Source organism: Typopeltis vanoorti, chromosome 13 (genome assembly GCF_054136105.1).
Source record: "Typopeltis vanoorti isolate ZY-2024b chromosome 13, IOZ_Tvanoo_1.0, whole genome shotgun sequence".
Classification (NCBI taxonomy): Eukaryota; Metazoa; Arthropoda; class Arachnida; order Uropygi; family Thelyphonidae; genus Typopeltis; species Typopeltis vanoorti.
Genome location: NC_143561.1, coordinates 73,481,923 through 73,508,289, shown reverse-complemented (window position 1 = coordinate 73,508,289; position 26,367 = coordinate 73,481,923). Strand labels below are relative to the sequence as shown.

General features: G+C 35.9%; 1 protein-coding gene across 5 annotated transcripts in view; it reads left to right on the top strand.

Annotated features, from left to right (window-relative positions):
* Oseg6 (intraflagellar transport protein Oseg6) overlaps window positions 1–26,367 on the top strand; it is a 745,559-nt gene that overhangs the window by 573,997 nt on the left and 145,195 nt on the right. For all 5 annotated transcript variants that reach the window (XR_016549279.1, XM_090403102.1, XM_090403101.1 and 2 more), the window contains one exon: window positions 25,569–25,715. Coding sequence is in view for 4 of the 5 variants with exons in the window: in XM_090403102.1 (XP_090259228.1) it covers window positions 25,569–25,715 (147 nt within the window). In the remaining variant the exon portion in view is untranslated. The remainder of the gene's footprint in view (window positions 1–25,568; window positions 25,716–26,367) is intronic.

Genomic DNA, 26,367 nt, shown 5'->3' with positions numbered 1-26,367 from the left:
AATCTATATATAGCATACCTCACATTGCACGGAATAACTGAAATCAAGATTAAATTCCTGCAAAGACAAAGCTACTGCCATCATTTTTCCTTTGCCAGTTATAACATTAAGCTCTAAGTTTAACAATTTTGTAAACAAACATGCCCTAGAAACACTGCAAGCAGAACTTTTACAGCAAATCTTACTCATAAAAACACACTTATTTACAATTGATTATTCCAAAAAACTTATCTGAAATGAGAGCCTTCTTCACACAAACCTTCCAACAAAATGCACCTGCTGGTGATAATTCAAGGTTAGGAGATTGGATGAAGATAGTTGGATGAGTAAAGGGAGAAAAGGGAACCAATTGTTGTTGCCTGTTTAAATGCACTAAAAATGTATTTAATATCTGTAGGCTATGAGGCCAAATAGCAAATGTATAACCAAACTATTGGTTTATTTGTGGCTGTGTAAAAGCTCTCCACAGATATAATCTCCATGCTACTTTCAACCTGCTCATTCAGCTGCCATCATTCATTAGATACTTTAATCCATTTTCCTACAGATCAGCTTCATCCTCTTGCACATCCCAGAACGTATAAAGTTCCTTGTGTCTAATATCCTAACAGGGTGCCTTTGGTGGGTATCTTGTTAGAACATTAGGCACAAGGAACTTTAGTTCTGTTTCAGTTATTTGAAGTCTTTATATTACTGTCTGTTTGAGTGCTATGTGCTCTAATAATGCTGGGTAGAAAACCAGCAATATTAAATTTTTTTTCTTCACTAGGTGTTGTTTATACCATGAAACACTGCTGCGAACAGCCAGCAACACTTAAACTTATTCAAAATTAAGTGGATATTGAATACCACATTATTTCTTAGCCAAATAAGGAACTCAAATATAGGAAATCTAATCTAAGAGATGCCTAATATAGAAAACTATATAAAGTTCAACAAGACCAAGCATAAGCCAACACCTGGTAGTGCAATGCTGGGCAACTCGTAGTAAAGGTGGAGTAAGCTCCAATCACTGTCTTTAGTATTTACTCATAATGTAAAACACAGCTCCTAGGAGGTGTATTATTGTTCTACATTATAAGAGAAGGTCACTACCCAGACCAGTTTTGACCTTTTTTGAGGTCTCATCAGTGAGTACGTAGACCTAGATGTAATACTAAAGTTTCAGTAGTCAGAGCTTATTTCTTTACTATACAATTTGCCAAAAGGTGCACAAATACAATTACTGAAATAAGAGCCAACAGGATTCACTTCGGCAAAGTAAAATATTCAAAATTAAGTGGATATTGAATACCATATTATTTCTTAGCCAAATAAGAAACTCAGAGATAGGAAATCTAATCTAAGAGTTTCATGCTGAATATAGAAAACTATATAAAGTTCGGCGAGACCAAGTATAAGCCAACACCTGGTAGTGCAATGCTGGGAAACTTTTAATAAAGGTGGCTTAGATTAGATTTCCTATCTTTGAGTTTCTTATTCGGCTAAGAAATAATGTGGTATTCAATATCCACTTAATTTTGAATATTTTACTTTGCCGAAGTGAAGCCTGTTGGCTCTTATTTCAGTATCTATACATATACAAATTATTACCAACATTCATCATGTTTTGCCTTCACAGTGCCTTCTGGATTTCACATGTATCCTTTCATTCACCCATTGTCCTCCTACCTCATTAGCCTTTTTATTTTTTGAATACACTCTGATCAATTTACTTATACATTTCTTTGCCTCCACTATTCATGTTCCCAGCCTATTAGCAACACCAACTAAATATCTCACCATTTACCCTCCACTCACACTATGTTGATTCAAAACTACTGGCACTGTTTTCCTCTTGTATCTCAACTTTCTGTGGACCTAATATTTCTGCTATCATCAGCAGCACTACCCCCTCCTTCTTGGCCTTCTGTCCTCACTAAAAACATCATATCCCTCCATTTATTTTTCTATTGTGATATCATTCTCATCTGACTATGCATTCCTATTATCTACAGGTAAAGAAACTCGATCAATGTAGTATTTTAATCTCCCTTATTTCTGATACTCTTGGCATTCCTAAACAAGCTTAGCACTCAATTTCTTGACATGCATCCAATCTTACTCATGCTTCCCCTCTTTTATGACTTCTCCACACCTGCTCCTGTCTGCTCACTTCTTAACTCTGTATGCCATGGATTCAACCCCCCCCCCATGCATCCCAGCCCAGCTCATTCCTATGATGACCATAATCACATGTACATTTTGTAATTTTCATGATATTTATCTTCTTTCCCAGGTCTTCCTGTGACTGTTTTAATTACTTTTCACATTGCTTAGCCTTTCTTGCATGTTTTTCTGTATTCTCTTGGGCATCTGCTTACTTATATTCCAGGATAATTTTCATCTTTTTCTTTACTATCTCCTTTTATCTTCTTGAATCCACTATGAAGTTTTTTAATCCTTGCAAACATATATATATACATACTATGTTTCCTGGTTGTTTCAGTGTTTTCTTCATATTTTGCTACTAAGTCTTCAGTGTTTGGTTTTTGTTTTTAAACTCTATCATTTGATATATACACAATATCACATATTTCAAATATATTGGCATATTTAGTAACACATTAGATGCTAGTAACTACCTCTCGAAAATTGTGAAAGTTTAATATTTATAGAAGGAGGTTAAGTGGAACATATATTACACACTGAAAGAAGGATTAAGCATGATTTGTTAACTTTAGAGCCATCACACTTTGGTACTTTGGATACTCTGCTTGATACTCTAACAGTAATATGTTGATGCAGATAAATCACTTTGAAAGCTTAATAGTAGTTGAAACATTTAATGACTAATGAAAATTAAAGCAGTTTTGGTTTTCTTTTATATTTCTTTTAAGTTACATAGGCATCTTACAGGATATACACCAAACACCACATAAAAGTTTATGGTGAGCTATATTATTATAAGACGGTCACTAATGAATAGAGCAAGCACTAATATATAGTCCCTATGAATTATTACTACTGCTTTCTCATGAGTTTTCTGTTTCTACTCAAGGAACTCAGTAAAATTTGCAGCATATATTGTTACTGCAAATGTATTTGTTCCTAATTGGAGGAATTTGCCATCTTCAAGGGTGGTCTGAAAGGTTCTCGGCCACAACCATAGATGGCAACACTATTGGCAAGATTTTTTTTTTCTAATTTAGTACATCTGTCATAAGCATCTATGTCAAATTGCAAGTCATTCTATCAAGTAGTTTGTTTTATACTGCTATCTGAAGTAAAAATGTTGTCTGTATCCCTTGAAATGGATAAAATTGAGTATTGTGTGGCTATAAAAGTCTTTGTTAAAGAAGATTTAATGCCAAAAGAAATTCATTCCAAGTTCATAAAAGATTATGGGCACTCTTCTCCTTCATTTTCAACAATTAAGAAATGGGCTGCCCAGTGTAAATCTGGCCATACCAGCCTTGAAAATATTCCACGTGAAGGACATCCAAAAAGTGTAACAACACTAGAAATCATTATTAATCAAGTGCACAATATGGTATTGGATGACTGGTGAGTCAAAGTGCATGAAATTGCTGAGACTATAGGCATTTCAAAAGAATGTGTAGAATATATTTTGCATGAAGAATTGCAAATGAAAAAGCTTTGCACAACATGGGTACCACGCTTGCTCACAGCAGATCAAAAATGCACCTGCATGAAAATCTCTGAATAGTGCTTGAAGCATTTTAACAAGAATAAAACCGATTTTGTGCATTGATTTATTACTATGGATGAGACTTGGATTCACCATTACACACCAGAATCCAAACAGCGATCAAAACAGTGGACAGATGCCAGTTGTTCAGCGTCAAAGAAGACAAAGTCAGTTCCATCAGCAGGAAAGGTCATGGGCATCGGTGTTTTGGGATGCTAAAGGCATTTTGTTTATTAATTATCTTGAAAAGGATAAAACAATAACTGGGGAATGTTATTCCAATCTTTTAACCAGACTAGACGAAAAAATTCATGAGAAAAGACCACCCAGTTTGCAGAAGAAAATAATCATCTTTCATCAGGACAGTGCACCTGCCCACAAAGGTGTTTTGGCAATGGGAAAATTAAGGATTGGAACATCCGCCCTATTCCCCAGATTTGGCTCCCTCTGACTTCTATCTCTTCCCAAAACTAAAACTCTTCCTTGCTGGTCAGTGATTTTCTTCGAATCAAGAGGTGATTGCAGCTGTAGAGGGGTATTTTACATATCTTACTGAAAACCACTTCAGGGACAGGATAATGGTGCTGGAATAAATGAATTAGTTTTAAGGGAGATTATGTTGAAAAATAAAAATAATTTTGAAATTATAAATTCATTTTTTTTCATTGTTAGACAGAGAACGTTTCAGACCACCCTCATATAACTATATTAATATGTAGTAATTTTTTCGTTTTGTTATGTCATTTCCACCCATTAAATGTTAGTGAATTGTAGTGGTTTTTTAGTACTGTGGTTAATACGGGCAGTAGGCCCAGTAAGCCGGCAGTAGATGTATTTAAGTTAAAATGAAACAAAAGAATCAAAGCTGGATGGATATAAATGGTAAATGACCAGGACTGGAAAAAAAAAAGAGAATAGGAATGTTGAACACATTGACACTTTACAGGTTAGCAAAATTCTTCATCTCTTCATCTCATCTTTATGTCCATTATGAGAGAGTAGACATGTGGAAAACAAATCTCACTTATCCAGGTGAGATTTCTTTTCTGTGCAGCACAGAAAAGAAATCTAGATATGGAGGAAAAGTCATTATTCAAGGAGCATTTGGAAGCAATTATTCAAAATAAGAGTTTATGAAACTATCTTAGGCATTCTTAGTCATGAAAAGAGGAAATTGCATTGAAAATTCCTAGCTAGTAATTCATTGCTCTCAGAAAATATAGAAAAAAAGAGTAGAAAACTTAAGTTATATTTAAAAGTAGGTGGCCAAATTTTAATGGGAAAACTTTGGAAACAATATAGGAGATAAATTTCATATTATTATTAATATCATTATTATCAGACTCATGGAGTTTAAAGACTTGTTGCAGGAGTTCCCACTGTCACACAAACACTGTTCATAATATGGTACTTTAAATACATTCCAGTCACCCACCATTCCTTCTGCAAAACACCTACATCTAACCCCGTTGCGCGTGCGCACACACACACACACACACACACACACACACACACACACACACACACACACCCTCCTCATACAGCTTTCAGCTTCTTGTCATATGGATAGCTTCTTGTCATATGTTTCCCCCATTCTATGAAAAACTCATCCATCTGGTAATAATCCCTTAATGGCTTATATTTCTAAATAGTGTTCCTATCCACCAGATTCTGCAAATTGAGTTCTTTCAGTCTGTCTTTCAGCTCAACATCCCAGTAACCAGCAGCCACTTTAGTCAATTGTCTCCAGACTCTTTCCAATATATCTTCATCCTTTTAAAATCAGGTGGCCAAATCTGCATGCAATAATCCATATGTTCCATATGATAAGTCTTTGATCAGACTTATCAGTGGAACATTAACATCCTTACTTTTACATATCAGTGTCCTCCATATCATTGCCATGATCCACCTTCATCTCCTAATCTCCCAGACGAGAGCTATAATATCTGCTCTACTCCTCATAATGCTTCCCAACTTTACATCATCCCCAAACAACTGCATATCACCATTCAAACCTTTCCTAATATCAATAACACATAAGTTTGGTGGTAACACATATTTAGGTGGAAGATGAATTTCGTTGCCCAGTGTGAGACCACCGCCCCACTTATTGCAGACCTGAAGTGGTTTAAAAAAGTTCCATTTGGTCTCTAAAGTAGGGTTCTGGACTATTTAAAAAATAAATTAAAAACTACAAAATATATACATATGAAATGGATAAAAAAATTTTAAATTTCTTAATCCACAGTACAAAATGTACTATAGGTTTGCAAATAACCTTTCATGGGTGGAAACAGCATAAGAAAAAAAGTTAAACAGCACCAGCCCCAAGTCAAACCCTTGGGACACACCACTGGTGACTTTCCTTTTTCTGGAATATTGCTCCACCCTACTCAACTTGCTGAGACCTATCATACAAGCAACCTCCAATTTCCATGCACTAATATAGTATCCAACTCCATCCTTTCCAGTTTAATTACCAACTTGTCATGTGGCAATTTATCAAAGGCCTTTGTGAAATCTAAATATACCACTGTTTTATGTTTCTCCCTTGTCCACTGCTTGTGTCATCTTGTTACAATAAGTAAGTGCATTGTTAAAACACAATCTTCCTTCAGCAGATCCATGCTCTCCATCAAAGTGATTGCTGATTCTGTTAGCAGTTCAGTTCCAACTCTAGGCACACAAATTGGCCTATAATTTGATGTCTTAGTCTTATCCTCTCCCTAATGAATGGGAACTATTTTGTCCTCTTTCAACTCTTTTGGAATTTGGTCAAATCTAAAACTAATATTAATAAGATAAGTTAGTGCTGTTGTTAACTCCCTTGAACATTCCCTCAAAACACATGGTGATATATCATCAAACCCTACATGGTGCACTCAAGTTCTGCATGATGTGAAGTATCTGATGACTTACAATCAGATACACCATATTTTATGTTTTAATAAATTAGCCAATTGATAAATTAAGCAATCTTATATAGAAAATTGAAAATAGATTGAGATATAAATGAATTTAATCTCCCTTCCCCTCCTTTTACAGAAATGATGCAGTTTCTTTTAATACTCTGTGGTGAAACTTAATTTTACTTTATAATTAAATTCACCTGTCTTCGGAGGAGATATAGATGTAGAAAGTATTTTTACCTTGGGTATAATTATGTTAAAGATACCAAGCAATTTTAAACCTGGTTTTACTCCATTTTTCCCAAGTAAGCAAACAGACAAAAATGTCAAGTTTGCGCCTGCAAGTGATGCAAGACTAGCTGATCCTACAGGTAGTGCAAGACCAAGGCAACTCATGGTAGAGGTGGAACAAGCTCCGATCACTAATCTTAATATTTACCCTTAATGCCAAAACACATCTCCAAAAGGGGATGTATGATGTTTTGTATTAAAGACAAGGGGCCACTACCCAGACCGGTTTTGACCTTTTTTGAGGTCTCATCAGTGGGAGCTAGGCTGGAAATATCAAGATTTAGTAATACAGAGCTTGTAAGTATTTTACCAAAACAAGTTACCATAAGGTGTTTTAACCTTATTAAATAAAAATCTCAGGAGGAGATATAGATGTAGAAAGTATTTTTACCTTAGGTATAATTATGTTAAAGATACCAAGCAATTTGGCCCCCTTGCCTTTAATACAAAACATCATACATCCCCTTCTTGGAGATGTGTTTTGGCATTAAGGGTAAATATTAAGATTAGTGATCGGAGCTTGTTCCACCTCTACCACGAGTTGCCTTGGTCTTGCACTACCTGTAGGATCAGCTAGTCTTGCATCACTTGCAGGCGCAAACTTGACATTTTTGTCTGTTTGCTTACTTGGGAAAAATGGAGTAAAACCAGGTTTAAAATTGCTTGTTATCTTTAACATCACCTGTCTTCATTTCTATAAAGAAAATTTTTAAATTAATAATAATATTATTTCTTAAAATTTTGATGTCATTTTGATATAATTTTATGTTATACTGTTTAAATGACATAAAAAATGTATGTTATTTGAAATATTTGTTATATTTGAAATAGTTACAGTTTGTGTTATAAAATATAGCTAAATGTTGTCAGTTTTGTAATGGTTAAAGAACTGCACAAAACGTTATCCTGCTACTATCACAAAATGATCATTCTTTTGCTTTAAATAGGTTTAAACTGTATAGTAAAATTATTCTTAACTAAAAATTTATTTTATAAATTTTGTCCTACCAAAACGAGGAGAGAACAATATTGAATTTGTCTGGTAGTTCGAAGTGAATTCTAAGCTGTGCAATTGAAGTGCTTGGTGAAACATCCGGAAAGATTAGAGAGCAGAAGGAGGGTTGGTGGTGGAATAATAATGTACAAGAAGCAGTGACGGCTAAGAGGAAGGCAAAGCAGAAGTGGGACGAGTCAAGAGTGGAAGAGGACAGAGAGAAAAAGCGAGAAGCCAAGAGAGTTGTTGCACAGACAAAGGCCACAGCATATCAAGACTTTATGATCAATTAGAAACAAAAGAAGGAAGGACAGAGAAAGATTTATCAATTGGCAAAATGTAGAAATAAGGCATCAAAGGACATCTTACATGTGAAGCAGATCAAAGACTCTGGAGGAAGGGTATTAAGGAGGGATGTGGATATAAGAAACAGATGGAGAATATACCTTGAAGGGCTTTTGAATGAAGAAAATGCAAGGACTCACAGAGAAGTTGGGGAGCCTTATGAGGAGATGGTGCAGAACAGTAGAGTTGAAGTGAAGGAAGCCATAAAGAGAATGAAGAATGGAAAATCGGTGGGCCCCTGACAGGATCCCAGTGGAGGCATGGAAGGCACTGGGGGAAGAGGGAATTGACCTGCTGTGGGACCTGTTAATAAAAGTTTGTCAACAGGAAAATATACCCGAGGAATGGAGTGAAAGTACTCTTGTCCCCCATCTGCAAGAGTAAAGGGGATGCCCAAGACTGTAAGAATTACAGAGGAATAAAGTTGATGTCCCACACAATGAAAATCCTAGAGAGGGTTCTCGATGGAAGACTGAGGAAGGTGGTGGAGATTGCAAAGGAGCAATTTGGCTTCATGCCTGGTCGATCGATGACAGATGCTGTCTTTGGGTTACGACAGATGATGGAAAAGTTTGTTTCGAGAGAAGCAATAGGAGCAACATCTGGTATTTATTGATCTGGAGAAAGTGTATGATAGAGTGCCAAGGCAAGAAGTCTGGAGGGTTCTCGATGGAAGACTGAGGAAGGAGGTGGAGATTGCAAAGGAGCAATTTGGCTTCATGTCTGGTCGATCGATGACAGATGCTATCTTTGGGTTATGACAGATGATGGAAAAATTTGTTTCGAAAGAAGCAATGGGAGCTACATCTGTTATTTATTGATCTGGAGAAAGCGTATGATAGAGTGCCAAGGCAAGAAGTCTGGAGGTGTCTGAGGGAGAAGAAGGTACTGGAGAAATATGTCTGGTTGGTGCAGGAGATGTATAGAAATGTAAAGACGAGTTCAACCCTGCCTGGAGAGACAGAAAGTTTTCCAGTGACAGTTGGCTTGCATTAAGGGTCAGCATTAAGTCTGTTCCTGTTTAATATTGTGGTGGAGGTGGTGACGGAGAAGGTGAGAGAAGACACACCTTGGACTATGTTGTATGCAGATGACATCATGCTGTGTGCAGAATCAAGGGTAAGAAGTGGCAGCTAAACTGGAATGTTGGAGGAAAGTACTGGAAGAGAGGGGTATGAGACTGAGCATATGTGTTGTAAAGTGGATGGCAGCCAAAAGACAGATCTGTAGCTGGAAGGAAATGTCATCAGGAAAGTCAGTGACTTTAGATACTTAAGTTCAACAATGAAAGAGGATGGTGAGGCTGAGAAGGAAGTGGGATGCAGGATACAAGCAGGATGGAGGAACTCAAGAGAGAGAGAGAGAGAGATGGCTGGAGTGCTATACGATAAGAGGGTGCGAATCAATCTAAAAGGCAAAATTTACGGGACAGTAGGGAGACCAGCTATGACATATGCTGTAGAAACTGTGGCCCTGAGGAAAAATAACATCAGCAGGATGGAGGTAGCGGAGATGAGAATGCTTAGGTGGATGTGCGGTGTGACCAGAAAGGATCGTCTGAGAAATGACTATGTAAGGTCAATGGTGAAAGTTACGAACTTAGGAGCAAAGATACATGAGGCAAGGTTGAGATGGTTTGGTCATGTGATGAGGAGGGAGGAAGAGTATGCGGGAAGAAAGGTCATGCAGATGGATGTGCAGGGGAGGAGGAAGTGGAGATGACCAAAGAAGAGATGGAGGGAGATGTTGGAGAAGGACTTGAGGATGAAGAACTTCGATGTGGCTGCAGCCCAAGACAGGAGGTTGTGGAGGAGACTCACCACAAACAGTGACCCTACTTAAGTGGGAAAAGCTGCAGAAGAAGAAGTCTGACAGTTCAATGTGTGTGTGTGTGTGCGTGTGCGTGCTGTACATTCACAGTCATTGAAGATGCAGTGCAACTAGTGGCAATAGCTGTTGAAATTAATTTGGTTTTGTTGTTGTGGAGGTTGGAGTGAGAATGTGGGTTCCATTTTAGAGAGGAGGGTAAAAAGTTAATGGAATGGATTCAAAGATCTATAGGTTTATCTGAAAGTGCTTTTGTTTCAATTGGTGAACAACCACCAGAAGATAAATATCTAGAAGGATTCTTGTATTTTTACAAGTACAGAACAGTAGGGCACTTTGGAAATAGTCAATTTCCAAAGTAATTTTGGTCTGATGTTTGTTTGATTTCTTCTTTCTTCCAGTCAATATACGAAAGTGAAGTCAGAATATTTTATTTGTTTCAATAATTCTATACTTCTAAGAAGACATATAAGTTGGTAAGGAGTAATTATCAGATTAGTGTGGATGAGATTTTTCATAGAATATCTGGAGACATGGGGAGAAGAGACAGATCCCTGGAAGCTGTATAAGTAAGGTGGCTCTGAGCAAGGGGGTGAAGAGTAGATTTTTTTTGCATGGAGAGTGGTGGGTAATTGGAATGCATTGTCCGAGAGTGTGGTGAGCACAGGGACAGTGGATGCATTTAAGTCTAGGTACAATGAGCTGTGCATAGGGGAAATTGTATATGTTGATATTAATAAGTGGATAATTTCTTCTCGTGGATAATTTTCTATAGCAGGGTAAATTTTCCTATATGTTGAAGTCCACTGAGGTAGAACAAGAATATTTCTTTCTTTCAGTTTAAAGAAAGGGAATTATTTAAGAAGAATATGAGATTTGAGATATAGTGAAATGGTTCTCATTTTGGAAGTGATTGCATTGAATTTATTGAAAAGCCAAAGTTCCTAATTTCTAGAAAGAAATTATTTCTTTGTTTTGTTGTTTAAATGTTTGTATTCCTGAAATTAAATTTATGTGAGAGAGAAAGTGTATTGCTTATGAATTATTTTAAAATGATTTTTATGTAAATAATTATATTTGCATTTTATTGTATAGTGAGACCTGTGGAGTCTTCATAATTATACAATCAATAAATATAATTACACCCTGAATTACATTACCTGTACACCCCTTGATGGTACATGTCAGGAATTTTAAGATGACAATGATGATAAATATAATTATTAAACATAATCAATAATCAGTATATATAAACCAATAATCAATCCCCTATCCCCCATTCATGTGCAGCCCTCCTATCTAGGAGGTTGACTCCTATGATGTGACTCATGATTAACTACGGGCAATAATCAATATATATTTAATAAATATAATTATACAATACAATAAATATGTACCATAAGTCGTTACAATTAAGGTTTGATCATTGTAATAGGAATTCAGCACTTTCTTTTAATAAACCTGGCCTGGTTGGCTGAGTGGTTAGCGTATATGCTCTCCAGCCAAAAGGCTGCAGATTCGAATCCCACCATGGGATTTTTGTGATTGTCTGTGAAAATACTAGTGATGGTGGTGGGCAGTAGATGGCGTTGCCTTAGATGATGGTAGTTGCAGTTCATTGTAATTGGAGTTGTAGAGTAGGGACCCTCTCTTGATGAGTCTTTGGACTCCCTGGAAGTGTCATGCAATAATTATAATAAACATAGATCTGTGTGATGCATAGATCTTTGCATGTTGATCTGTGTAATAGTTTGATGTTTTCTCATTGGATTGCATGGTTTGCATTTTCTTCCATTTTGTGCCATGCCAAGTTTGATGAGCCAGATATGGTCTGGATGTTTAGAATATGTTTATTGACTGATCTTGCTTGCCCTTGGTATGACAGTTTGGGATGGCATTGTTCTTTTAGGAAACTCTGCAGAATTTCAACAAATGATCAGTGAATTGAATGCATAAAATAAAACAAAAGGATTAAATATCTATCTGATATTTATTCAGATAGATATTTAATCTTGGAAAAACTTTTATTGGGATTATATTGATCAAGTGTATATAATAAACAACTAAGTTATACCAACTAGTTTCACCAACTAAGTCTGTTGGCATCTTCAGGGTACATAACTGATGTAAGGTACTAAAAAGTAAAAAACTGTTACAAACTAAAATCAACCGATTCCAATTATATTAAACAAAGAACAGAGCGCGTACAATACATTCATAGAGCGTGGATGATCTCACTTGTTGTTATTTAGGAGCGTTCTATAGTTGGCACTATAATTCAGTTCTGGCAAGTTGAAGGATCTGATAAGGGTCTTCCAGATCACGGGCAAGATTAGTCCTTGGTTCCTGTTAAGGTTTTGTGTACAGCGGGCAACTGTTGTGGCCTCCTTAAAAATTCGGGAGCAGAAGTCCTCCTCCATGTAAGGAATTGTGCTTCTATCCCACTCTATGGTATGGTTCGTTCTTGAGAAACTAAACGCTAACCCCGATTTTTCTTCTCTGTTATTATTGACGTCACCTATATGTTCTTTTTGCCTAATTTCAAGGCTCCTTGAAGTTTGGCCGATGTAATTCAAGCCGCATGAGCATGGTATGTTATAAACTCCAGCATATTTGGAGAAAGGATGGCTATCTTTTGGAGATCTTAAGAATTGTCTAATCGTTTCTGTGGGTTTAAAGGCCACTCTTATTTTATGTGGTCTAAGGAGTCTAGCAATCTTATTGGAAACTGTCCCTAAATATGGAATGACGGTGGTAGAAATATAACGTACATCATCTTGTTGTCTTTGTCGGGGTTCAGAGAAAAGTATCTTGTGGACGAGTCTTCGAGGAAATCCATTCATGATAAGGTTGGTGGATATCAGGGATAGTTCTTCCTGGAGGTCTTGTTGATCTGTTGTAAGGAGAGAGGCGCGGTTCTTCAACATGTGTACAATACTAAGTTTCTGAGAAATGTGGTGTGAGGAAGTGAAATGTAAATAACGTCCTGTATTGGTAGGTTTGCGGTAAACTGAGAGGTTGATACCACCATTCGGAAGCTTCTTAATTAAAGTGTCCAGAAATGATAATTGGTTATCTTCTTCAAGTTCTAGAGTGAATTTGATTGTGTGGTGTAGAGAGTTGATTTTCTTAAGAAAGTCGAACAGGTCCTTTTTTGTGTGGTTCCAAACGATAAAGATATCATCCACGTATCTCCACCATACTGTGGGTTTAGGGTCTGTTTGAGTTAAGATTTTATTTTCAAAATCCTCCATCAGCACAAGATGGAGAGAGGGGGCTACCCATTGCAAGGCCAGTTCAATTGCTGATATATGGTTTTATTCCATAAGAAAAAGTTTGATGTTAAACAATGACGGAACAGAGACGTAATAATGTCATGTGGGAGCAAACTTCCTAAAATGTTGATCACTTCCTCCAGAGGGATGTTAGTGAATAGAGATGTAACATCCAGCCCTGCGAGTAAATCCGTATTGGAGATTGAGATGTTGTTCAGTTTCTCAACGAAATGTTGCAAATTTCGTATATAAGTGTCTGAATTATGGATGTGAGGTTTGAGGAGGCCTGCCAGGTGTTTAGATAACAGATAAGTTGGTGAATTGATTCCATCCACAATCGGGCATAGTGGTATTCCATTTTTGTGTACCTTAGGCGCGTCGTATAGTCTTGGTGTTAGTGGATGCATGGATTTCAATCTTCGTTTTAAGTCTATAGACCAGTTCTTCATATGACGTATTAAATCGTTGGTATCATTGTGTGTTCTTTAGTGTTGGGTCTGTGACTAGGACACGGTAGGTTGATGTATCCGACAATAAGCTGTTAATCTTATCTTCGTAATCACCGGTGTTTAAAATCACTGTTGAATTTCCCTTATCTGCCTTCAATATATTAATGTCTTTCTTTTTCTTCAAACTGTACAATGTTCTTTTTTCCAGAGATGTTTTTGTTAGGAGTTCTGGAAGATAAGAGGATGATACTACTTTTTAATCTGATATCATTAGCTATGGGTTCCGGTAACGACAAGACTGCCTTTTCTATATTACAAATGATATCCACTTTAGGGACTTTATGAGGTGTTATCGCAAAATTTAACCCTTTTTTAAGTATATTGATCTCTGGTTTTGTTAATACATGATCCGATAAATTAAAAATAACTTTGTTGTCTGCTAGAGAAGGTTTTGACTTAAAACGTTTTGTATAAAGATCGTTAAATTTTTTGATTTGGTTTCGTTTGCTTGTTGCAAAGGCTTTATCATAGCTAGTTGTGACCATTCTATCCAAATGCAACCATATATCTTGATCTAAAGTACTAGAGATATCGTCATAAATCTGATAACACTCTAAATCTATTTGGCTTAAAAGAAATCTGGTATGCTGCATCCTTTCACGTAGAAGTGCCAAAGATGTTTTAAAATAAATATGTTTCGCTCGTCTTGAATGGAATTGTTCTTTTAAAAATAGAAACTTTGGAATAATCTTGTTATCTCTACATCTTTTCAAAAAAGTGAGGTGATTTAATAGTTTGACTTTTTTGCATTTAAGGAATTCAAAATGGCGTACCTTTCTTTTGGTTTCCCCATGGATTCTATTCATGTTAAAAAAACGTTTAATTTTCTTGACCAAAAAGTGAGATCATCCACGCTCTATGAATGTATTGTATGCGCTCTGTTCTTTGTTTAATATAATTGGAATCGGCTTTTAGTTTGTAACAGTTTTTTACTTTTTAGTGCCTTACATCAGTTATGTACCCTGAAGATGCCAACAGACTTAGTTGGTGAAACTAGTTGGTATAACTTAGTTGTTTATTATATACACTTGATCAATATAATCCCAATAAAAGTTTTTCCATAGATTTTTGGTCAAGAAAATTAATAATATACTCGCCAGCCTGAATGTTACGTCTCTATTCACTAACATCCCTCTGGAGGAAGTGATCAACATTTTAGGAAGTTTGCTCCCACATGACATTATTACGTCTCTGTTCCGTCATTGTTTAACATCAAACTTTTTCTTATGGAATAAAACCATATATCAGCAATTGACTGGCCTTGCAATGGGTAGCCCCTCTCTCCATCTTGTGCTGATTTCTTTATGGAGGATTTTGAAAATAAAATCTTAACTCAAACAGACCCTAAACCCACAGTATGGTGGAGATACGTGGATGATATCTTTATCGTTTGGAACCACACAAAAAAGGACCTGTTCGACTTTCTTAAGAAAATCAACTCTCTACACCACACAATCAAATTCACTCTAGAACTTGAAGAAGATAACCAATTATCATTTCTGGACACTTTAATTAAGAAGCTTCCGAATGGTGGTATCAACCTCTCAGTTTACCGCAAACCTACCAATACAGGACGTTATTTACATTTCACTTCCTCACACCACATTTCTCAGAAACTTAGTATTGTACACATGTTGAAGAACCGTGCCTCTCTCCTTACAACAGATCAACAAGACCTCCAGGAAGAACTATCCCTGATATCCACCAACCTTACCATGAATGGATTTCCTCGAAGACTCGTCCACAAGATACTTTTCTCTAAACCCCGACAAAGACAACAAGATGATGTACGTTATATTTCTACCACCGTCATTCCATATTTAGGGACAGTTTCCAATAAGATTGCTAGACTCCTTAGACCACATAAAATAAGAGTGGCCTTTAAACCCACAGAAACGATTAGACAATTCTTAAGATCTCCAAAAGATAGCCATCCTTTCTCCAAATATGCTGGAGTTTATAACATACCATGCTCATGCGGCTTGAATTACATCGGCCAAACTTCAAGGAGCCTTGAAATTAGGCAAAAAGAACATATAGGTGACGTCAATAATAACAGAGAAGAAAAATCGGGGTTAGCGTTTAGTTTCTCAAGAACGAACCATACCATAGAGTGGGATAGAAGCACAATTCCTTACATGGAGGAGGACTTCTGCTCCCGAATTTTTAAGGAGGCCACAACAGTTGCCCGCTGTACACAAAACCTTAACAGGAACCAAGGACTAATCTTGACCGTGATCTGGAAGACCCTTATCAGATCCTTCAACTTGCCAGAACTGAATTATAGTGCCAACTATAGAACGTTCCTAAATAACAATAAGTGAGATCATCCACGCTCTATGAATGTATTGTACGTGCTCTGTTCTTTATTTAATATAATTGGAATCGGTTGATTTTAGTTTGTAACAGTTTTTCACTTTTTAGTACCTTACATCAGTTATGTACCCTGAAGATGCCAACAGACTTAGTTGGTGAAACTAGTTGGTATAACTTAGTTGTTTATTATATACACTTGATCAATATAATCCCAATAAAAGTTTTTCCTTAGCTTTTTGGTCAACATTGGTCAACATATACACTTGATCAATATAATCCCAATAAAAGTTTTTCCATAGCTTTTTGGTCAAGAAAATTAAACGTTTTTTTAACATGAAAAGATATTTAATCTGATAGGCATCAGAGAGTTATGTATTGTGAGGCCAATATCAAGGAAGCAGAAGGTTAAAAGTGGGGAGTCTCACAGGGCTCAGTACTGGGACCTGTATTGTTTAACCTTTATATCAATGACATTGTCAGTGGGATTGCAGGGGATATTCAGTTGTTTTCAGATGATGTGAAGCTAGGAAGTGTTATTAGTAATACTGTAGATGTGGTAGCCCTTCAAGAGGATTTGAATAAACTGGACAGATGGGCAAATGAATGAGTGTATTGGTTTAATGTAGCAAAACATAAATCTTGAAGTTTGGGATACATCAGTGGGAGACTTCCAGACCCAGAAGATTGTGTTTTGTCAATTGCTTTTTTACAGTCATTGCTGGCTGTCTGGCGCTAAGATCTTTGACTTCAACCATTTAAGGTATACGAATTTCTGTCTTGAACTGCTTTAGCACTCTTAGAGAATTGCTTCGATAATGGTCAGTGGTTTTATGTGGAGTAAAGAATGATGACTTTCATTTCAGCAGGAATTATTTTAGGTACACTCTCAGAACAGGCATCAGGAAGCAGGAACCGTAATAAAAAAGTGGAAAAATGGATTAGAAATCACAGAGGTCATTTCAGTTGGCATCATTGTAGTGCCATAGGATACAATTCTGAGATTGGCAAAGAGTGGATCAACCTATAGAAAAGGAAATTTGGATAAAATTATAGACAAAAGAAATGCTTAGAGGAGTAATGATATCTGCAGCATGTTTGGAAGGAGAGCTGGTTAAGAAAAGGTCCAAAGTGTTTGTAAAATGGTGAGAATGATGAATTGATGCATTTATTAGTGCTGTTATATTATAAAATGTTGTATTTAAGGATACTGGATACCTGACAGACAGATAACAAATTAATTTAGAATAAAATTGTTAATAAGAAGCTAGTAATCATGTAATCTTGATTATCTGGTAATATCATATCTGATGCACACCTTAAAGATGCATATCAGGAAATACTGAAGATGTGATGCATATTATAGAATGTCAGATAGAATGTTAAGAGAAGGAGAGAGGATATGTTTGAGACACACACTAAGTTGGTGAATGGTTGTTACCAGATTAATTATTATTATTATTATTATTACACCCTCCATGGAGTTGACAGACTCATTGTGGGAGGTTCATTCAACTGACAACATATTTATCATATAGAATCTTAAAGTCCTTAACACTCCTTGTATTAACAACACATTCTGGTAATGCATTCCATTCACTGACAATTCTCCATGTAAAAAATCTACTCCTCACACCCCCCTCTTCACCACACTCTTACATAACTTCCAGGGATGACCTCTAGTTTTTTACCTTCTCACCTTCTACTCTTTTTATAATCTCATCTGGATTAATATGATAAAATCCTCTCACTAACTTAAATGTCTCTATCATATCATCTCTCTTCCTCCTATCCACCAAACTCTGCAATCCACATTTCTTCAACCTCTCTCTCTCTCTGTAGCCAGCATTCCAAACTCCTGATATTGTCTTAGTCACTCATCTCTGGACCCTCTCCAGCATCTCTTTTGTCCAGTTTATACCACATCACATTGAAAACCAGGTGACCAGATCTCGTCACAATAGTACAAGTGTGGTCTGAGCAGTGCCTTATACAGTGGCACAACCACTTCCTTATCCTTGCATGTTAGAGTACTTCTTATCATAGCAGCACTATGATATGCAACCCAAGCAATATGCCCTCCAAACTTCAGTCTATAACCATCACTCCCAAATCTCTAATCTCATCCACTTCCTGCTGTACGGCACCATTGATATAGTGCACAGCCTTATATTTCTGCACTCCAAAATGCAACACCTTGCACTTATTGATATTAACAACCACACTCTTTTGTCCAAGTAAAAAGTCTATTCAAATCTTCCTGAACGGATTCAGCTACTTATAATTCTTCCCGACTTTGCATCATCAGCAAATAACTGAAGATCCCCAGTCAGTCCACATGATATATCATTTACAAACAAGTTAAACTGCAGGGACCTAAGAACAGAACTCTGGGGCATGCCACTGGATACCCTTCTTGTTTGAGACACTGCTCCATCATACACAACCTGCTGGTATCGTTCAGAAAGTCAATCTCTGATCCATCTAACCAATATACTATCTATTCCCATCCTCTGCAGCTTGTACACCAACTTATCATGTAGTAATCTATCAAACAGTTTTGCAAAAGTCTAAGAATGTCACTGTATATGATTCTCCCTTATCTAATGCACTCGTTACCTTATCATCAAATGCAAGTAAATTACTGAAACAGGATCTATCCTTTACAAATCTATGCTGATCTTCATAAAGAATGCCATGTCCATCAACCTAATTCTGTATTCTATTCCTTACCAATCTCTCCAACATCTTGATCACAACTACAGTTATACAGACTGGCCTATTGTTGGAGACTTCTGTTTTAGAACCATGCTTGTGGAGTGGTACTATTTTGCCCTCTTTCCACTCTTTTGGAATCATATCTACTGCAAGACTTTTGTTAAATAACCAGGTCAAGGGCATAACCAACTGTGGTACACATTCTTAAAGTATACGTGGTGATATGTCATCCATTCCTACAGCCTTATTCACATCTAATCCAACCAACATCTGATACATCTCTGTTTCTTTCACTTCCAATTCTCCTAATACTTGCCTTTCTTCTATATATTGTACCGGATAATTTATACCAGTATGATATATACTCTGATAAGTTGCTTGTTCACTAATTCCACTATATCTTTTGCAGCTGTTAGTCTGCTGCCATAACTATCCACCAATGTTAGTATGCCATAATTATTCTCCCTCTTACTCTCAATGTAGCAGAAAAATTCCCTTCAGTTAACCTTGGCCTGACCAGCCGATCTCCTCTCATACTGCACCTTTTCTTTCTTTATCATGCTAGTCACCTTTCTAATCTGCACCTTATACTCTTCATGGATCTGATTACCACCAGCGGTCTTGTACCTCCTCCTCCATAGCATTTTCTTTTCCAGCACAGCTTGCTTAATTTCGCTGTTCATCCATTTTCACTCCCACTTTGTTTACTTGCTTAACCTTTAGTATGCAGTCATACATTGCTTTTGTCAGATAGTGTCTTATGAGTTTTCAGGCATTGTCAACATCTTTTTCGCTCAGTTCATCTACCCAACATACTGATGCTAACTTACTACAAAGCTTCCTATAATCACCCACTTTATACTTCCACATGTATCCATTTTTGGCAGTGGCCTTTTCTTGTTTCATCACTTACCAAACAAGTACCTCATGATCACTCTCACCAACTGGTGGCAATGTCAGCACCTCATTAATAACTACATCTTGTAAAGTTATCACCAAATCCAAAACGTTAACGCCTCTAGTTGCTTCAATCACTCTTCAATTCTTGTTCCTATACACTGTCTCTTCCTTCCAGTCTTTCTTCTTCTTCTTCTTTTCAGAACATTTTCTGTCCACTGCTGGATGAACGCCTCCTCCAGTTCTTTCCACCTTTCTCTGTTCTTGGCAATGGTTGACCAATTTTCCCCAACAAAATTTGACAATTCACCACTCCACCTTCTTTTAGGACGTCCTTGGCCTCGTTTCCCTTCTTTTGGAATCCAGTTCATTAGTATGGTGAACTGGATATCATCTTCTCTTCTGGATAGATGTCCGGCCCATTTCCATTTTAGTCGCTTATGGTGAAGAATGATGTCAGTGATGTGAGTCTGATTTTTTATCCAGGTGTTTTGCTTCTTATCTTTTAATGTGATGTCTAGCATCAACCTCTCCATTTTTCTTTGAGTTGTTGTTAGTTTATTTGCCAGTGCTTTTGTTAGAGATCAAGTTTCACAGCCATATGCGATGACTGGAAGTATGCAATGGTTAAATGTCTTCCTTTTTACAGAGTGGGACATCATTGTTTTGAAAAATGTTTTTCAATTTTCAGGCAAGTTGAGAGTTCAACTTGCCTGAATGCCCTCCAGGCAAGTTGAACTCTTCTATTTATTTCCTTTTGGAGTCCACAGTTTAGATCAATGAGATGACCTAAGTATAAATATGAAGAGACTCTTTCCAAGAAATTTTTTTCTATTATTATGTTTTTTGGTGTTACAAAATGATTAAACATGATTTTAGTTTTTTCTCTGTTTATTTTTAGACTAACTTTTCTGCTTTCATGATATAGGTCTTCTATCATTATATTAAAGTCTTCTGCAGTGTTTGCAAAAATTATGATATCATCTGCATATTTTAGATGTGTTAAGTTTCTGTTATTAATTTTTATACCAAGGTTTGTCCAGTTTATATTATTAAATATTTCTTGAAGGACTGCTGTAAAGATTTTGGGTAATAGAGAGAGTCTCCTTGTTGGACACCTTTTTTCAACTGATATTTTATTGCTACTCGTGTGAAGTTGGATTGTTGCTGTTGCAGTGTGGTATATTTCCTGGAGAAGGTCCATATATTCACCAGGAACTCCCTGATTCTGAAGTGCTTTGATTATTGCATTAGTTTTGATGGACTCAAATGCTTTTTCATAATCAATAAAGGCTAAACAGAGAGACAATTGATTTTCTTCTGCGTTTTCTATTATTTGTTTTACTGCATGAATATGATCAATTGTGTTAAAGCCTTTCTGGAATCATGCTTGTTCTTCTGGTTGATTTGAGTCTAGAAGAGGGGTTAACCTGTTTGTTATTACTTTTGTGAGAATTTTGTAGAGATTAGAGAGAAAATACTAATTGGTCTATAGTTTTTTACTTTTTCTTTGTCCCTTTTTTTAAATAACAGTATCAGAGTAGCATTTTTCCAGTTTTCTGGTATCTTCCCCTCCTCTAGGCATAGATTTAATAAGTTTGTGGCATGGTGAATTATATTGTTTCCTCCCCCATTTTAATTAATTCTATGTGAATTAGGTCTTCACCCAGACATTTTCCATTTTTTGTTTGTTGTAATGCTTGTTTTATTTCATCTGAAGTGAATGGGGGGGGGTGAATTCTATATGTGATGGAGAACAGTTATTTATATTTGATTTATCTATTGAAGGATCACTATAGAATTCTTTATAAAATTCTTCTAGCCTGCTTAGGATTTGTTGTTGGTTCCTTATTGTAGTTCTTATCTTAATTTTTTTTGCAGTTATTTGACTTTTGCCAACTGATAAATGTTTTCTTAGTATTTAAAATAAAGAGTAAATAGGCTTCATTTTGGCAATGTAAAATATTATTTAAATTAGGGGATATTAAATCCCACATTGTTTTAAAACCGAATTAGAAACTCAAAGATCGGAATCAAAGAGTTGATACTCTTTGATTCCGATCTTTGAGTTTCTTATTCGGTTTTAAAACAATGTGGGATTTAATATCCCTAATTTAAATAATGTTTCCTTAGTATTTGCATATTTTATTATTTTCGATTGTTTCTTTTATTTTTTTTAGTGTTATAAGATCTTATTTCATTTCTCATCTTTTTCCTTATTGTTTTGCATAGTTGTGCATATTCTATTTTAGAAATTAAGTTTTTGTCTTGTTTCATATTTCATCTCTTTTTTAGTAGTTTTAAGGTTTCCTCTGAAAGTTTATGGTCTTTTTTTTGTTGTTGTTTGTTGCTTTTGAATTCATTGGCTGCTGAAATTATTACTTCCATTAGGTTTTTGCTTATTTTATTTGTGTCTTCTTCTTCAGATATATTTATTAAATCTAGTTTTTGATTGAGTTTTTCTTCGTAATCCTTCTTTTTGTTTTCCATAGGTTTTAAGTCAACCTTCTTGATTTTTTGTTGTTTAGTCATTTTGTTCTTTCCAATTTGGGGTGTATTTTAATTTTGGCTCTCACCCGTCGGTGGTCACTTCCTGTTTTTACTTGATTTAGTAATGAGGTATCTTGAACTATTTCTTTATTATTACACAGTATATAATCTATTTCATTTTTTATTTTTCCATTTGAACTTCTCCATGTCCATTTTCTTTTGAGGACTTTCTATATTCCTTCCAATCTATATTCCTGTAATTAAAGTCTCCCATCAGGATCACCTTCTTTTTACATGCCCAGCTAATTTGCCTAAACATTCCCTGCATTCCCTGGCCTATAACAGCATCCTATCAGATATACTAACCTGTTTATTTCAACTTTGTAGACACAATTCCTCTGCAATCATTAGCAGCACCCCCCTCCTTCTTTTCACATCTCTTTCCTTCTGGAAAATTATATATCCTTCTAATTCTATTCCCGACATCACATTCTCCTCAGACAACCAAGTTTCACTTATTTCAGTAACTTTTGGGCATACCATTTCAATCAATGCCACAAACTCGGCTCTCTTGTTTCGTATACTCCTTACATTTGTGCATAAACATAACAATCACTGTGTGTTTGAGGACATTCTACTGGTACCAACATTCTCTATTCTAGCTGCTATACTGCACCCCCCTCTCTCTCTTCAGTTTGACCACTCCCTTTTCCCTGATCCTGACTGTGATTTCCATTCCTACCTGTCTCATCCTCACCTTTTATGCATTTCATGACCTTGTGCTGCTGCTGCAACCATATCTTCAACCTCATATCCATCTTCCTTCTGTTGTACAATCTGCTGATTTGTGTTATCCTGTTTCACAGGTAGACTCTGATCATTTGCTACATTAACTTCTTGACTCTGTGCCTTCTCAGAAAACAATAGCCTTTCTAAATGCCCAATACCAAACCCATTCAAATGTAATCCATCAGCTTTATACCATTTGAACTTCCCTTCACCTTCACTCCACAGATTTGCAAATTGAGCCTTCTTTGCCTCACACAACTCGGCCATCTTACTATTCATTATCTCTACTCTCCTTCTCAATTTACTGGTATCACATCTTTCATATATCATATATTTCATATATCTGGTATCATATCAACATGGGCATGTTGCCCAGATATGGGCAACATGCCCATGACTTTCCCAACAACACTATTCTTCTTCTTTACCTGCTGCAACAACTTTCTCACATTTCTATCAACATTCTTCTTCTTCTCCCCAACTAAGTCATTTGTGCCCATGACTACCACTAATTTTGACACCCGGTATTTCTTTTTTTATTTACTTTATTTGCTTTATTGTTCTACCAGGAAAGCATATTTTTGTGCACTTTATTAGTAATTACACCTCTAATTATCAAGTCCCCCATACGACTATCCTTTGATTCTTTCTTTATAACATTAACTTTTTCCTTCTCCTTATCATCAGCCAATCTCTCTTTAGCTGTTTAATATCCTCTTCCAGATTCATTTTTCTTTCATTCATCTTCCAGATTCCAGATTTCATTTTGCTTTTCATTTTCATTAACTCCTGCTGAAGCTCTTCTGCTATGGTCCCGACATTTGCTCCCATTTCTAATCGCTTTAATCTATCCAGACACTTTTCACATACTTTAACGCTTTTCTTCTTCTTCTTGTTTACCCAGTCCACAGATCTTTCACATTTTTCGGTGAATACATATAGCAATTTTTGCAATGCATCCACTGCAAAAAATGTAAGGCAAAGGCAGATTTTCATACCACAGCCTTCCGTGCTGCTGACATACATTTCTTTATGGACGTCATCTTTAGAAGCTGAAGTAGTACAACAAACAAGTATCAAAACACAATATAAACAACAAAAAAATTTCAACGACAACACCACTGAAGGTCACTTGTATCCAGACTGAAAAAAATGCAGCAGAATTTGTGACAAAAAAGCCACATTATACACTAATTAAAAACACTTTTTTTATCACAGCTCAAAACTATCACTACACTCACTTGCGACACATAACGCCACATGTGGAGATTTTTTTCATACAGTAGAGGGAGACAAGGATAGAACAGAGACCATCCCTGAAAGCTGTATAAGGAGGGTATGAGCAGGGGATTGAGAACAGGTTCTTTGCATTGAGAGTGATTGGTGAGTGGAATACATTGCCTGAGAATGTGGTGAGTGCAGAAACTGTGAATGAGTTTAAAGCATGGTTCCATGATCCTTTTTCTTTAGTGAGTATTGACTTCCCATAGCAAATAGTCCTTTGACTTTATGGAGGTCAGATGTTGATAATCATATTAATTTCTTGCTCATTGAATTCAACTTTGATTCCTAGTGCTTCAATTTGGTTGTTAGCTTTCTAATGCTTCCTGAAATATTAACTGTCTCTTGTTACTGTATATTTATTCTAGTAGATCATATTCACAAATCTCACTGAAAATGTCTAATCTTGATATTTTAATACCATCCAAAGCAGTTAAAAGATATTGGCTTAATTTTTACAAAGTTGAAGATCCAGTAAATAATGAATAGTGCATAACTGACTTAGGGTTGGTTGAAACACCTGAGTTTAAATCCTGTGTAGAATGAGAGGAGCATTTTTGGTTGAAAGTGAGTTAGCATCTCACACAGAGGTTTCACCTCCCTGAAGTTCAGGTTTTCACCTTGGAAAACATGCCATGTATAATTAGTAGACATAAAATAGTGCTTCTTAATCCTACTTGCTTCAGCCATAATTGAAACCAAAATCATAAAATAAACTGACTTATAATTTAACTTACCTTTATTGTACATTGCCTTAAGTATTCTTCACTTTTATAAGTGAAATATATCAGCCCTAGGAGAGGTCTGCATATTTGCTTTTCATTATACAATAACATGCTAAAGGTTGGTCCTAACTAAATATCCAGTTCAGATCTGTAACTAGGTAGAATCCAGCATTGGCAGCATTGTATATCTTAAGCATATACCTAGCTCCATAATTTCCTGTCATGATAATAAATTTGAAATATATTAATATGTAAAAATCATCATTTGCAATATTTTGACTCAAAAAAAAAAAAAAAAGACACCTTTTTGTACTTGGAACATTTTAAATTTTAAATTTTGGAGATCTTTGAATTATTTCTCTTTTACTTTGATTATATTAAAGCCTTTTTTTTTTTTTTTTTGACTGCAACCCATGAAAAGTTGTAGAACTATAGTACATTAATAACATTGGTGGACTGATACACTAACTTAGCTAATAATAAAGTTTCATATTAATTTTTTTATTATTAGGCTGTAAAACATTTACTTAAAGTGACAGGAAGTGAAGAAAATCAGGCAGTGCAACTTGCTGTTGATGCTGTAGGTGCAGCTGGTGATGAACAATTAACACGACAAGTAATTGAATATCTTATGGGAGAAAATGATGGTGTGCCAAAGGTAAAATATGCAGCAAATATTTCTATTAACTACTAGTTCACCTTAGGTTTATTTCAAAAAGTATATATATATTCCAAATTAATTGTATATACAAGATATAAATATAGGGTTAATATCTTTTAAGTGAAACATGGCAAAATTTTATATCTAAAAAGATGGCATCTGTTTATTCGTTTGACTTTTTCTTCTTCAAAACAAGAGTTATGGAGTTATTATTACTGTTATTCAGATGAATTGACTCCCTTGTTCATTCCTCATCGTGAAGAGCTCTTCCAGATCACATTGTCCAAATACCTATTATGTATTTCTCTTGGAAAACATTCACTGAAGACTCACGCATCAGTGGTAATCCATTTGGCACACTCACTACATTCCATGCGAAGAACCTCGATTTCACATTACATCCTTACTCTATTTCCTGAGATGATCCCTGAGGTCCCTCTCCACTAGTCAAGAGCTGTAAAATCTCACTTGTGTCTACATTGTAAAGCTCTTACAAAGGAAGATCCCTCCTTAGAAGTAAGAATATGTCTAAATAAAAGTTAACTGAATAAACTTTTATTTATTAAAAAAAAAAAAACTCAAAGCTAAGCAGCTTTATGGAGTGAATTATGGAATAAAATATACAAATATTATTCAAGAAAAATAAATG